A 14,660-nucleotide genomic window follows, 5' to 3' on the forward strand; every position below is an offset into this window, starting at 1 on the left:
TGGGAGCAATAATTAGAAAATGGAAGACATACAAGACCACTGATAATCTCCCTTGATCTGGGGCTCCACGCAAGATCTCACCCTGCGGGGTCAAAATGATCACAATTTTTATTTATTATAGGTACTTATATAGCGCCATCAATTTACACAGCGCTTTACATAAAGCATATATTGTACATTCACATCAGTCCCCTGTCTAAGATCCCTAACTCACGTTCATACATACACATACTAGGACCAATTTAGACAGGAGCCAATTAACCTACCAGCATGTCTTTGGAGTGTGGGAGGAAACCCACGCAGGCACAGGGAGAACATGCAAACTGCATGTAAATAGTACTAGTACCAGTAACTATGTTTATCTAATCACAACTTTTGCTAGGCAAACCAAGACATTCAGATCTATTAGACTTTTTTTCCCTATATCTCAGTGAAATTGTATTTACGATATTCAGGGGTGTGGAAATTTTTTTTAAAACTACTTGTCCAAGGGACTAAATCAGTGTTCCTATCTACTTGTCCCTCATGACAATCTACTTGTCCTTCCCACCTCTCTACCTGTCTCCAGCACCACACTCGGGGGGCTAGCAGGGAGGGGAGAGACCTTGCAGTGTGATGAGCACCGATTGGGTGCTCAACAGCAAATGGGAGCGTTGGGCTCTTTTAACGCTCAGCAGAAGCGCATCTGCTGAGCGAATAAATTAGATGCCGGTCCCAGTGAGGAAAAAAAAAGCTTTATTCTTTAAAGTTACCCTCACCCATGGAAGCATATCGGTGCTCAGTACAAATGCATGCTGAGCAGCCAAATCAAGTTCCGGCGTCCACTCTGTGTGGCTCCATTCACACCTGGGCATTGGAGGATCGTGGCAGAATCACTGCAATCCTGCCTGCGATCTCAAAACACACTACAATCGCAGAACACATGTTCAAGTGCCATTATTTTCAATGGCATCTACAGCTAGGTGCATATTTGCTGCGCAATAAATTGTGTGACAATCACGGCAAAACCGCACTGCGTTTTAGGGTCCCATTGAATATAATGCCACCTGAATTTGCATTTTGCAGTTGTAGAGCGTTTTGAGATCACAGATAGAATCACATCGATTCTGCTGTGATCCCAAAACATCCAGGTGTGAATGGAGTCTTAGATTCATAAGGCATAGATTTGTATGGCATCTGCAAATACATTGATGTCTATGAAGAATGTTTACAGCTATGTGTTGCGATTTTGATCCGGTTAAAAAAAAAAAAAAAAAAAAAAAAGGTTCGTCTGCAAGTTTGATGCATTCCAAACCCACACAGCATAGAGTATATTGGCATTCTGAGATATCTGTTCACATAGGATGCAATTTATATCTGGTTTTGCATACCGGTGGCTGGAAGACGGATTTGAATGGTATCTCAACTGCTGAACAACTACCTTTGAGAATTGCACTGAAAATTGACATGAAAATCTTACTGCACAAAGTAAACCCTGCTGCTTGCCCTCAGCAGGGCTAAACGTTTAAAAAAAAAAAAAAAAAAAAAAAAACCTGCCCGGCAGCAGAACTGGATGTCCCGGACGTAGGGCGATATGATTTACACATCCTTGTATATTATTCAACCACTTCCGCCATTCATCACGCCCTCTGCCCGGCCTTCATCTGCACACATGTATGCGGTGGGTGGGCTCTTTAATGCCGAGCGGCCACATATATTCATCTATAGGTAAAGCGTTTACTGCGCTGAGAGCATGCTCCCTGCACGCTCCCAGCATAGGAAACTAAATTGTCATGGAAAGCTCCCAATGCATACTTGCAAATGAGAGCTTTCAATCATGTGGCCGCTGTGACAGCCAATAACATCGGTCACACGATCGGAATGCCCGCCTCCTGTTTCAGTTCTCAAAAAGGGCCGAAACGAAATGTTGCTTTGTCTTGGAATACTGTGAGCCCACTTTGTGCGATGGCGTGTCCCCTAGGGGCTGTGTAGACGACGTGTCCCCCTAGGGGCTGTGTAGACGACGTGTCCCCCTAGGGGCTGTGTAAACGACGTGTCCCCCTAGGGGTTGTGTAAACGACGTGTCCTCCTAGGGGTTGTGCAAACGACGTGTCCCCCTAGGGCAGGGGTGTCCAAACTATAGCCCTCCAGTTGTTGAAGTACTACAAGTCCCATCATGCCTCTGGGAGTCTTGCCTGTGGATGTCAGTCTTGCAAGACCTCATGGGACTTGAAGTTCCTCAACACCTGGAGGGCCATAGTTTGGACACCCCTGCCCTAGGGCTTGTGTAAATGACATGTCGGGCTCACACACAAGAAATGGGCAGAATGACAGTAAATCACTTTAAATGAATTAATTTTGCTAAAGCTTCTACCTTGATTGAACTTGTCTTTTTATTTTCTGTTATTAATTAGGATTGGATGCTGGAAAAAGTATTAAACTTGAATCCAATGCGCAGCTTGGTCACTATTTTCGTGTGACCTGCAAGGAAGAAAAGGCTCTGAGAAACAATAAGAAGTTCTCCACCATTGACATTCAGAAGAACGGAGTGAGATTCACCAACAGGTATTAGCGTATTGCACGAGTCAAGATTTCGGCAGTTTACAAAACACTTGCCAATGTCCGTTTTGCCTATGAGCAGATGATGTCTGAGTATTTCTGCATTATTATTTTTTTTAAATAACAAACATGTCATACTTACTTACTCTGTGTAATTGTTTTGCACAGAGCAGCCCCAATCCCCCTCTTCTTGGATTCCTTGTCAGCACTCCTGGCCCCTCTACCCTGCTGAGTGCCACCATATCAAGCCACTTGCAATGGGGGTACTCATGCATGCTCGCTCCCGAGCCCCTCTCTGTGTGTCTAGAAGTGTGTTTGTAGGGAAAGGACCCCCCCCCCATCAGTTACAGGCTGAGTGCTGGAGCTCTCCCCCGTCACCTTTTTTCTGTTGGTGTCAGGAAAACCTGTCAGAAGTGACTCATGCAGATAGCATGAGGAATGAAGCAGCAGACAGAAATGACACTTGGTGCTCTGGATTGAGAGAAGTACACACTATAGAGGGAAATGCTTTGTTCATAATTCATGTCTGAAGTTTACAACCACTTTCAAATGAAGGGAGGCTTTCTACATTAAACTCAAAGTATCCAAATGTTTCATTTATTTCCAAGTTATGGCATCAAAAGATCCCCCACTTAGCACACTCTGATCATCGGCATCTGACTTTGATTCTACAATTTACTATTTTTTTTTTCCATATTAACCATTTATTCAAGCATATCAACACTCCACAGAGCTCTTTTTAATTGAAATGGGTAACATGAGACAGTATGCTTTACCTTTTATTGCCTTCAAGGGTCCACCTAAAAATTTAATGTAGAACGAAAGGCAAAACTTTTTTTTTTCTTTTTGGATAGAGTAAGGGTGGGGTATAAATGGAGAAACAGAAAAAGGGCGCACCGACCTAGTGCATTATCGTTTAAAATAATTTATTAAAGAAACAAAAATAGGTACCATACTCACAATGGACATAATAACACAGGCATGTCAAACTGAACAAGATGTATGATCCAAACAACATCTGAGTCCATACGATGGAACCCTGGATAACCAACTGGCTAACGCGTTTCGAGGACACAACCTCTTCCTCAGAGAGGGTTGGCTCTGAGGAAGAGGTTGTGTCCTCGAAACGCGTTAGCCAGTTGGTCATCCAGGGTTCCATCGTATGGACTCAGATGTTGTTTGGATCGTACATCTTGTTCAGTTTAAAATGCCTGTGTTATCATGTCCATTGTTAGTATGATACCTATTTTTGTTTCTTTAATAAATTATTTTAAACAATAATGCACTAGGTCGGTGCGCCCTTTTTCTGTTTCTCCATTTGTATCCAGTGTATTCGGACCACCCCGGTCTGTTGAGGGCAGCAAGCAGTGCATTTTCCAGAAAGTTCCAGAACATTCCTATTGGGTCTACTGAGTCCTTTCCTAGCGCTGGAGTAAAGTGTTTGTTGTGTAAGGGTGGGTTATAACCCTTGTCAGTTTTTTTGCCTTCTGTGTCCCATTAGAGATTTCCCTTGACTTCCTGTCCCTTAGCCTAAACAGGAAGTGAGAGGAAATACCCCCTGATTAAGGGAAACCCTTGAGACCACTAGGGCACCAGAACTAGTGTCCACAGTCAAAGATTCCCCTTCACTTTAAATAATAATAGTAAACCGGACAAATAGAGAGGATGAATCTCCCTAATGGGAGCGCAGACAACGATAAAAACCCAATAGGTGTTCTAATCTATACGCTAATTTTTTTCCCCTTTGCTGTACTTTAAAGATGATGTCCAACCAAAACAGGATATCCCTACTTTTAAATATTGGACAGAGAGTCACCGTCTTTGGTTCATCCAGTAATCAAGAGTTTTCTTTTTCATTTGGATGCGCTGTATTTGTGGCCTGATCCGGTCTTGTATACCTCTAGATTTTTGCCTTGTACCAGGACAGCAGATCTAGCAAATTAACCTGTGCTCCAGAGGGTGTTTATTGGCTCTGTTGTCACTTAGCACTTTAGAGCATCCCTGTGAGTTGGAACAATTTTTGTTCTCTTGTACAAAGAGGTAGAACATAATAGGAAGCAGTATTTAATTGGCAGGGTAGCGCTTCTAGGAAACCTGCCATGTAAGAATCCAATCCAGAAGTTTAGAACATAGCCACCCTCGCTAACAATTGCCATTGCTTATGTCAGAAGCTGTGATTGATGCAGCTTTGCATTAGAATAAAACCCTCCCAATCCTTTCTGTGATGCTGCACTCTCCCATGGTACCCAATCCACAGCAATTACCTATTTTACAAAAGTGTAAATGGTCCCAAGATTGCTGCAGTCTTTATTACTCACTAGTAGAACAGGATTTGCTTGTGTTTTTAATATATAAACCATGTTGGTTGAATGGAAAAAATGAATAATGCAGGGCTCGAAAAATCCCAGGCACCAGGTTGCCCATGCGACTAGAAATTGCTTCCAGGCACCTGGGTTCACATGCTGCCTCCCATTGACTTCAACGCAAACACGCCTCCCATTGACTTCAACGCAAACATGCATGTCAATAGCAATCTTATGCGAACACTTATCCCCGCATGCCACTCTATCGCTTGCATGTCTGGAACCCTCAGCTACCAACTCGCACAGGACAAAAAATGGCCACTGCCCCAGTCTGTAACTGGCCTTCACAGCAAGGAGCACATGAAAGGGGGACACATGTCAAACAACAAAATAGAAAAATTCCTGGCTTAACTTGCCAACCAAGAATAATGAAGTGATAAAGCGAGCGCTAAACTTAATTGATGGAATAAGCAGCTGAACACACTAAAAGGTGAACCACAATGCCTTCAGATAACAGAGTAAATTTTGGTGCAGCGCTAGAAGTTGAACAAAAAGCCTAATGTATGTCTTCTAGACGCATGTATGAAATAAATGCGTTATGCATATATATAGTAAACATGAATAGTAACAAGAGTACACTGGAGGTGAACGAATGAATTAGTGTGTGAATGTTCATGAAAAACGCATGAGCATGACATGCGTAGAAGTATTATAATATCTTAAAATCAAGTACAATCTTCAAATAACTTGTATGGAGTCCCAGAATATTATTTCTCCTTGGGATGAGGTAATAAATATACAGAGTGCGCACTAACCAGATGCGCTAATTGAAAGCGCGTTATATATTGTACTCCTGGTATGCAGGGGTCCCTCAAGCATGGATAAAGGTGCAGCCTGGAGGTGGATGATCTTACTCAAAGTGCTGAGGTACGATGGTCTGTATATATTGCTCAAACTCTTCAGACATTCACACATTCGTTCACCTCCACTGTACTCTTGCACCAAAATTTAACTTGCCAACCAGCTTGCAAACAAACCAAATTAACCTGTCTAATAGTATGCATTAAAAACCGGGGTTTAGTTAGCACACATTTGCAAATACATGCTTAACCCCCTTAGCGGTTTTCCCGAGTGTAGCTCGGGGTAAAATTTGAGTACCAAGAACGGTAACCCTGACCTACACTCGGGCTTACCATGCGGTGTTGCTCAGTGAGTCCCTGCAGCACTTACCTTGTCCTGCGCTCCCACGATGTGTCCCCTGCAGCGTCCCCAGCCATCTCCTCCGGCCGATGCCGGCATCCGGCTTCCCTGTTTTGGTCCCTGTGACGTCGGGACATACGGGCGCCGGAACCGGCGGGAAATTTGAAATTTTTTAAAAATGTCATTTTTGCTGTCATTGCTGTTTCAATGCATTTCACATATATTTTGTCCCTACTGCTTTGTCCTGTGCTCTGCCTGCATTTTGACTGTTCTTTCTGCCTGGAAACTTAGAAAAGTCCATGGCGTCCAAAAAGCGTCCCTTTACGTCAAAAGCGGTTTTAGACCGGCTAGAGAACAGCGATAGTAAATCAGAACCACTTGCAGAATTGAGTGATAATGATTCGTGGGGAAATTCATCATCAGACACTGAAAACGATTTTGCGACTTTGCTCAGCGATGTGCGAATTTGCCTCTGTATTTCAAATTTCAGTGTTTTTGGTTTGATTATATTATTGCATTAAATGTATTATTATTATATTATTATTTTTTATGATTATTTATTAAATTATAATTTATGATTTCGTGTTTCAAGTTTTATCATACCCGGAATGTTTACTAGACTCTTGTTCGGACAGATTTCAGTGAGTTATTCCTAAAAATTACAGCCTACAATAAAAAACTACATATTTCCATGCAAAAAAATGGTACCGCTTTCAGCACCAAAAATCGGAAAGAATCATACCGCCGACGAGGTTAAGCTACAGAGCCTCGCCACGGCACCCCGATATTCTGTAATTCCAAACTCTACAGTTTTGAGAGCCCCCATAGTAGAGGCACATGTATGTAAAGGATAGACCAAGGGCAGATGGACCTGAGGGAGTTCCCCCTCCTTAAAGGTACAGGAGCGCACTGGACTCGCACAGGACCCTTTTCGCAATGGTACTCAAAATACAATGCGTGTGGATCACATTTGTGCGGACGACCTCAAAAAGAATACATAATATCTAGCCTGTCATGTGAATCTGTGAGTTTGAAAACTCATCCAGAATCTCATAGGTGTGAGCCAGGAAGGCTCCATTCACACCTGGGTTTTTTGAGATAGCGGCAGAATCGCTCTAATAGCAAAACCCAGATTCAGGTGCCATTAATTTCAATGGCAACTAAAACATGGTGCAGTTTAGCCGTCACGCTGCAAATCGCGTTGCTTGAAGCTTGTCGCTCAAAGGTTTCCTTGCCCCGAGTGCTGACAACATACGCTACACTAAGAAAAAACTGCCTCCTAACTTTTTAGCTGGCTCCTAGATTCAAAGAAAATTGGCCAAGCCCTGGATTAATGTATGGTCAGCCTAGGAGAAATTTAACGCAAGTCTATAGCAGGAGAGAAACCCAGGCCGTGTGTGCTCTGTCCACATCCCAGCAAATCATGTACAGTTATGAACAAAATATGTAGTCCTGGACTTTGTGTGGACATATAAAAGAGAAACTGAGAACCGTAAACTTTATTATGTACCGATAAAAATCTATTACACATCATTAAAAATTACTCTGCACATGGGGTTCACAACATGCCAAGATTCCGATTACAATTCACATGTGGACTCGACGTGTTTCAGGAATCCTCCTTCTGGAGAACGTGACAAATTTTAGTACACTGGAACCCACTAATATTTTTTAATCATACATACATGCTAGTCATTCAGGCTGGATTGATGTGAACTGAATTTTCCTAAGATACTTATAAAGAGCCCTCTCAAAGGAATACATATGCCTTGACCAGTGGTGTATTTAGGTTTTGTGCTGCCCTAGGCAGCACAAAATTTGCCCCCCACCCCAGAGAGAGCCTGGCATTGACCAACAACACCCCTGCCCCCCCCCCACCCAAGAGAACCTTCCACTACCATGGCCCCCATACACTGGCCACTCCTCTCCCAGTGAGAGAGAGACGCTCACCTTCACAGCTCTGGACATCCCCAGGAATGAGAATCAAGCAGCCTACAGCCTCTCTCAGATCCCATTTGGTCCCCAAGCCGCAGGTGTCCCTTCTGCCGTCACTTCTTCCAGGGAGCTGGTGCTGCCCCCCTGAAAAATGCCGCCCTAGGCAAATGCCTTGTGGTAAATATGCCCTTGGCCTTGACTACCATGATGTCTTTATGGTGACTTACTTACATTGGTTTGGTTTTGTTCCCCATTGGGAATTTGGTCATTCTGTTTTAAGATTACTGAATATACCTGCATCTCCCACCTGAGAGGTAGTGTTTCCACCTTGGTCTACTCATTTGCACCTCTAAGTGCAACATGCACATGCTGTGAATTCCAATCTACCCTACTGATTGATATTACTCTGTTAAAGATCAGGAGTGTGACGCCAGAGGATGTCCAAAAAGAACATTCGGCAAATTTGGTTCTAGATGGATAGAATCCTTAGATACGGTGGAAGACAGCCCTGGAATGGTATAATTGTTGCATTGAGTACATGGAGTATGATACATGGACCATTTGTCCACTGTTGCCATAGGTGATTTGATGCACTGATACGTAATATCATATTGATGCTAGTACATTGAAATGTAGAGGAAAAGTAGGAGTTTACTCCACACACTTTGGTTTCAAATCTGTTCTCTTTCTGTATTCCTTTTCTTTTTCTCTTATTGTTTGAGTTTTCTTGTTTTTTTTTTTTCTTTTTTTTCTTATCCCTCTTATTATGCATCAACCTTTCATTGCTGCACTCAAAATAATGAAACTTATATGTACTTATGGTATCTTTATTACTATATTTACAGTATGACGTTGCAGAAAACATGTGACTAGACATTTGGTTGTGTTACATTGTGCAATGTCTTGGTAGAACTGGATAATATTTGAGGACTTGCTTTTGTTCTTATTTGTATAGTTTCTTTAAGATTTTGTACCGGAAATTGTGTTTACAGATCTGTTATACTGTTTATATTTGTGCATATGGCAATAAAGCTCTTTAACCGCTTCCCGACTGCCCTATAGCAGAAGTACTGCTACAGGGTGGCACGGGTGCGCAAAATCACATGTGTGTATATATATATGTGATTTTGCATTTCTGGGTAGGGGGCGCACGCCCTACCCGCACCGCCTTCCACGGCCACAGCTATCAATCACCAGGTCCTGGCCAGTGATTACTCGCCGGCATCCGCTGATTAGCGAGGATCTCCGATGGGGAGGAGGACTGTTTTGTTTTACGAACAGTTCTCCCTGTCAGCTCGGGCACACTGCTTTGGATGGCTCCCTGCACACAGTTAACCCTTTGATCGCCCAGTGCCATTAGTACAGTGTTAGTGCTTTTTTATTTATTTTTTTTTTAAGCACTAATCACTGTATTGGGGATGTCAGTGACATCAAGTCAGTTGCCCCCAGTGTCAGAATGTCCGCCGCAGTCCCACTAAAAAAAATAAATTAAACAAATTCCAATATCTATACCGGCATTTGTAAACGTTATAACTTTCACATAAACCAATTAATTTACACGTATTGGGATTTTGTTTTTAGCAAAGACGTAGCAGAATACATTTTGGCCTAAATATTTGCCCAAATTTGATTTTTTAAAATTTTTTTACTGGACATGTTTAATAGCAAAAAGTCAAAATACTGTTTTTTTTTTTTTTTTTCTCAAAATTCTTTTTTATCTTTTATTATGCAAAAAAATGCACAGACGATCAAATACCACCAAAAGAAAGCTCAATTCGTGGGGGAAAAAAAGGGCATAAATTTCAATTGGGCGCAGCCTTGCTTGACTGCACAATCATCTGTTGAAGTAATGCAGCGCCGTAACACAAAAAATGGTCTGGTCAGGAAGGGGGGTAAATCCTCTGGAGGGCAAGTGGTTAAAAAAAATTAAAATATTAGGCGTGGGTACTGAATCTGTCACATGTACTCCAGAAGGAGGATTCCCAAAACGTGTCCACATGTGAATTGTAATCGGAATCTTGGAATCTTGGCATGTTGTGAACCCCATGTGCAGAGTAATTTTTAATGATGTGTAATAGATTTTTTAATGGTACATAATAAAATTGCTTTTACAGTACTCAGTTTCTCTTCTAAATGTCCACACAAAGTCCATGACTACACATTGGGTTCATAGTTGTACATAACTTTAACACCAGGTCTTGCTGCCAGCCGGGTCCTTCATATAAAACAATACACCCGTGTGCATGAGCCCATACAGTGAGGAACAGAAGTATTTGAGCACCCTGCGATTTTGCAAGTTCTCCCACTTAGAAATCATGGAGGGGTCTGAAATTCACATTGTAGGGGATTCCCACTCTGAGAGACACATTTTTTTTAAAAAAATTCAGGAAATCACGTTGTATGATTTGTAAAGAATTTATTTGTCTTGCACTGCTGAACATAAGTATTTGAACACCTAAGAAACAGCAAGAATTCTGGCTCTCAAAGACCTGTTACTCTGCCTTTAAAAAGTCCACCTCTACTTCACTCATTCATCTAACTTAGTAACACCTGTCTGATCTCTTTAAAGACACCTGTCCACCCCACAGTCAGTCAGACGCCAACTACTACCATGGGCAAGACCAAAGAGCTGTCAAAAGACACCAGAGACAAAATTGTGGACCTCCACAAGGCTGGAAAGGGCTACGGGGCAATTGCCAAGCAGCTTGGTGAAAATAGATCAACTGTTGGAGCAATTGTTAGAAAATGGAAGAGGCTAAAGACGAATGTCAGTCTCTGACATTTCTCAATATCATCGTAAACCTAGCCATTCATTTATCTGACTGCTTTATTGCACTGTAACAAAATGATGCTGGCTTTCTGCAGCAAATGACTTATTTCTGAAAGATTTATTTCTTTGGAAAGATGTTGATTTTGTATAGACAGCTGGCAGTTCTTTCCCAATGACTGCAAGTGTAGCATTGAGCGACTCTATTGTGGGGATATTGGCATTAGTCACCGAGCGAATGATGATTTACTGATAAGACGAAATATCCAGGTCTGCTGACGGTTAAATCAGCGCCGAGAGTTATACAATGTGGAAACGACTGATTAGTATATCTTTCAGGACGTTATTTCAGCCCAAATGAGCGTGAACCCCGGCTAGTGTTATTATTCCCAGGAGACACTTGGCCACCTGCTCGGAGCATAGCCGCTTTGTTCAGCTGCCAGGTGCTCTGTGCGCCATCGAAACCTTCCAGTGTTATCTTGATCGTTATTTACACAATATGTCCATGGAACATAACGAGATGGTGTTCTAGCAACTACACAATAGAATGGAGTGATGACAGCACTCTGTGAATTATTAAAATGAAACAAATGTCTGCTTCCCCGAGGAAAATCTGACTAAATGCATTTGTCCCAGCTGTTGTTCAGGTCGGTGGGATTCTTTTTGTCACACACAGAACAGATCACCAGCTTCCCGTGTCTGAGAAAGACATCGCTCTTGGTTGCGTTATTGTATCAGATTTAAAGATGAACTCCAGCTTTTAAAGATCTGCCTTAATAGCCGTAAATTATAAAAAATAGCGGTGCACCGAAATTAAATATCTGGTGCCGAAAACAAAAATTCAAAATGCACTTGGCCGGAAACCGAAACCGAAATGCGCAGTTTTTAAAAATGAATATATATTTTTTGGAAAAAAAAATACACTTTGATTAACCTCTTGGCGCGGGTGCCTCCCGGCCCTTTAAGAGTTTCAGAAGCCCAGAGGCGGGGCAGGGTTTTAGGGTCATGTGACTCGCCGTCACGGCGGTCACATGATCGGAAAAGGTCCCAATTGAAAGTGGAGATCAGGATCTTTCCAGGAGTAGCGGACATATGTGCTGGGAGTGCACAGGGCATGCGCTCTCAGCACATGTATTTTTTAATTGCACGCAAACATGCGGCCGCTCGGCGTCAAGGCCCAAATACCGAGAGGCCGTATATTTGCGTGCGATTGGGTCAAGGGGTTACAAAAAACAATATATACCCCAATTTTTTGTAAAATATGAAAGGCTGTTAGGGCGAGTAAATAGATACCCAACATGTCACGCTTTAAAATTGCGCACGGTCGTGGAATGGCGTGAAACTGCGGTACTTAAAAATCTCCATGGGTGATGCTTTCAAAATTTCTACAGGTTAGCAGTGTAAAGTTAGAGTTGGTCTACTACGAGAATTTTTGCTCTTGCTCTGACGTTCGTGGTGATACCTCACATGCTTGGTTTGAACACCATTTACATATGTGGGCATGGCCTACGTATGCGTTCACCACTATGTGCGAGGAGGGGGGCACTTTAAACCTTTTTAAAAAAAAAGTATTTAATGTTTTTTATTTTTTTTTTTTTTTTTTTGACTGTTCCTTTAAAAAAAAATTTTAATCACTTTTATTATCACAAGAAATGCATGCATCCCTTGTGATAGAAATTATTAGTGACATGTCCTCTTTATTTCTCCTATGCAATGTAAAGCATTGGATCAAAAAAAAAAAAGCATTGATCTAGTGCTTTAAAAAAAAAAAAAATGGCCGTACAGGAAGTGACATCGCTCCGGTCCTCTAAGGGCATAGAGATGTGTGGCGGCCATCTTTCCTTCACTCATCTCTATGCCTGACAGTTTCTCAGGTAAGGCTGAACTACTGAGCAGCGGCTGGTGGCAGGAGGTGGCGTTTTTTCGGCACCTATATTGGTGATTTTTTTCATTTTGGTCGGCGACCGAAAGGGATGTTTTCGGCGAAATGTTTCAGCCACCGAAATTTCGGTGCATTCCTAATAAAAAAAAATCTGTTTTGGGCACCAAATGGTTTTGCAAACTCAGATTTTACCTTGTACAAGTAGCAGTGACACCAACAATGTGCTGAACATAGCTTGGGCAGAGCTGTGGGAGGGGCCCAGCAAGTCCGCCCACTACAGAACATGACAAGGGGGCGGAGATGAGACCAGTCAATCCTGGACAAGGAGAGGGAGCAGCAGTGACTGGTCTGTATTACACGAAACCTCTGCACAGAGGCAATGCAGGAGTTGCTTCATGCTGGATTACTGCTCATAATGGATGAAATACACAAAAAGAGACCAGGTTTCAAGTAAGAACACACATGCCTCTTGTATGTAGACAGTATTCCTCAGGCTTTAAACTTGCACTCCAGGCACATGGCTGAATACAAAACTGAAATACATATAATGGAGTTGTCTTACATGCCAAATGATTAATATTTCTTTACATCCTGTCCCGATAGACATCCCCGCCAGCCTGGAGACCCGACTTTTCCCTGCTGCAAGTAATGAACCTTGATTTCACAAACTATGGGACCTTGTACCTCAAAAGTTAATGCATGCCAAACTTTATATTTAAAGTGATACTAAACCTAAAAATATTTTTTACCTTAATGCATTACTTGCAGTAAGATAAAAAATATATTTAAGTTCCCGGTGCTCCCCTTTCCCTGTGTGAAGAGAGGGGAGAAGAGATCAGCGCTGTGCATGGCTGCATCTCTTCTTCCCTTGTTTCCTCTTCGCACACGGACTCGAAGAGCAGCAGGAGCCTTTGGCTCTTGCTGCTGTCAATCAAGTGCGGTGAAGAGGAAGTGGGAGGGGCGGTGGCTAAGTCCTGCTGTGTGTTTCTATGGAGCGTGGCTACAATGCATGTGTGTATTCAACTGAAAAAATTTGGTATATGCTCGCTTAATTGCATTGTGGGGTAACATCAGAGTCTGCGCTACTGTTTGTGCATGTGTACACTGCCAATCCAGCACCGTTCAGTCTTGGGGCATTAATGTGTACTTGTATTCGAAGAGTAATGAACTGCTACTGGGGTGGTATTCGTAGTGCTTCTACATGGTCTCGGTTATCTTCTGAATCCCCTTATAAACTGTCCTTTTTTTTTAACTAACTTTCAGTTTTTGATATTTTAAACCGTGCCTTGAAAAAGTATTCATGTCGCTTGAAATTTTCCACATTTTGTCATGTTACAACCAAAAAACGTAAATGTATTTTATTGGGATTTTATGTGATAGACCAACACAAAGTGGCACATAATTGTGAAGTGGAAGGAAAATTAAGAATGGTTTTCAAAACTTTTTTGCAAATAAATATCTGAAAAGTGTGGCGTTCATTTGTATTCAGTTTCCTTTACTCTGATACCCCTAACTAAAATCTATTGGAACAAATTGCCTTCAGAAGCCACCTAATTAGGAAATAGTCAACCTGTGTATAATTTAATCTCAGTGTAAATACAGCTGTTCTGTGAAGCCCTCAGAGGTTTGTTAGTCATTAGTGAACAAACTGCATCATGGAGACCAAGGAACACACCAAACAGGTCAGGGATGAAGTTGTGGATAAGTTTAAAAAGGGGTTGGGTTATTAAAAAAAAAAAAAATCACAAGCTTTGAACATCTCACGGAGCACTGTTCAATCCATCATCCAAAAATAGAAAGAGTATGGCACAACTGCAAACCTACCAAGACATGGCTGTCCACCTAAACTGACAGGCCCAGGCAAGGAGAGCATTAATCAGAGAAGAAGCCCATGGAAACTATGGAGAAGCTGCAGAGATCCACAGCTCAGGTGAGAGAATCTGTCCACAGGACAAATATTCGTTGCGCACTCCACAAATCTGGCCTTTATGGAAGAATGGCAAGAAGAAAGCCATTGTTGAAAAAGTCATAAGAA

General features: G+C 42.1%; 1 protein-coding gene across 1 annotated transcript in view; it reads left to right on the top strand.

Moving 5' to 3' along the window:
* MSH2 (mutS homolog 2) overlaps positions 1-14,660 on the top strand; it is a 191,566-nt gene that overhangs the window by 118,805 nt on the left and 58,101 nt on the right. The window contains exon 10 of the mRNA XM_089676428.1: positions 2,394-2,544. Coding sequence (XP_089532554.1) covers positions 2,394-2,544 — 151 coding nt within the window. The remainder of the gene's footprint in view (positions 1-2,393; positions 2,545-14,660) is intronic.

The sequence above is a fragment of the Staurois parvus genome, unplaced genomic scaffold (assembly GCF_062004578.1).
Source record: "Staurois parvus isolate SC_StPar_1 unplaced genomic scaffold, SC_StPar_1.0 ptg000169l, whole genome shotgun sequence".
NCBI classification, from domain to species: domain Eukaryota; kingdom Metazoa; phylum Chordata; class Amphibia; order Anura; family Ranidae; genus Staurois; species Staurois parvus.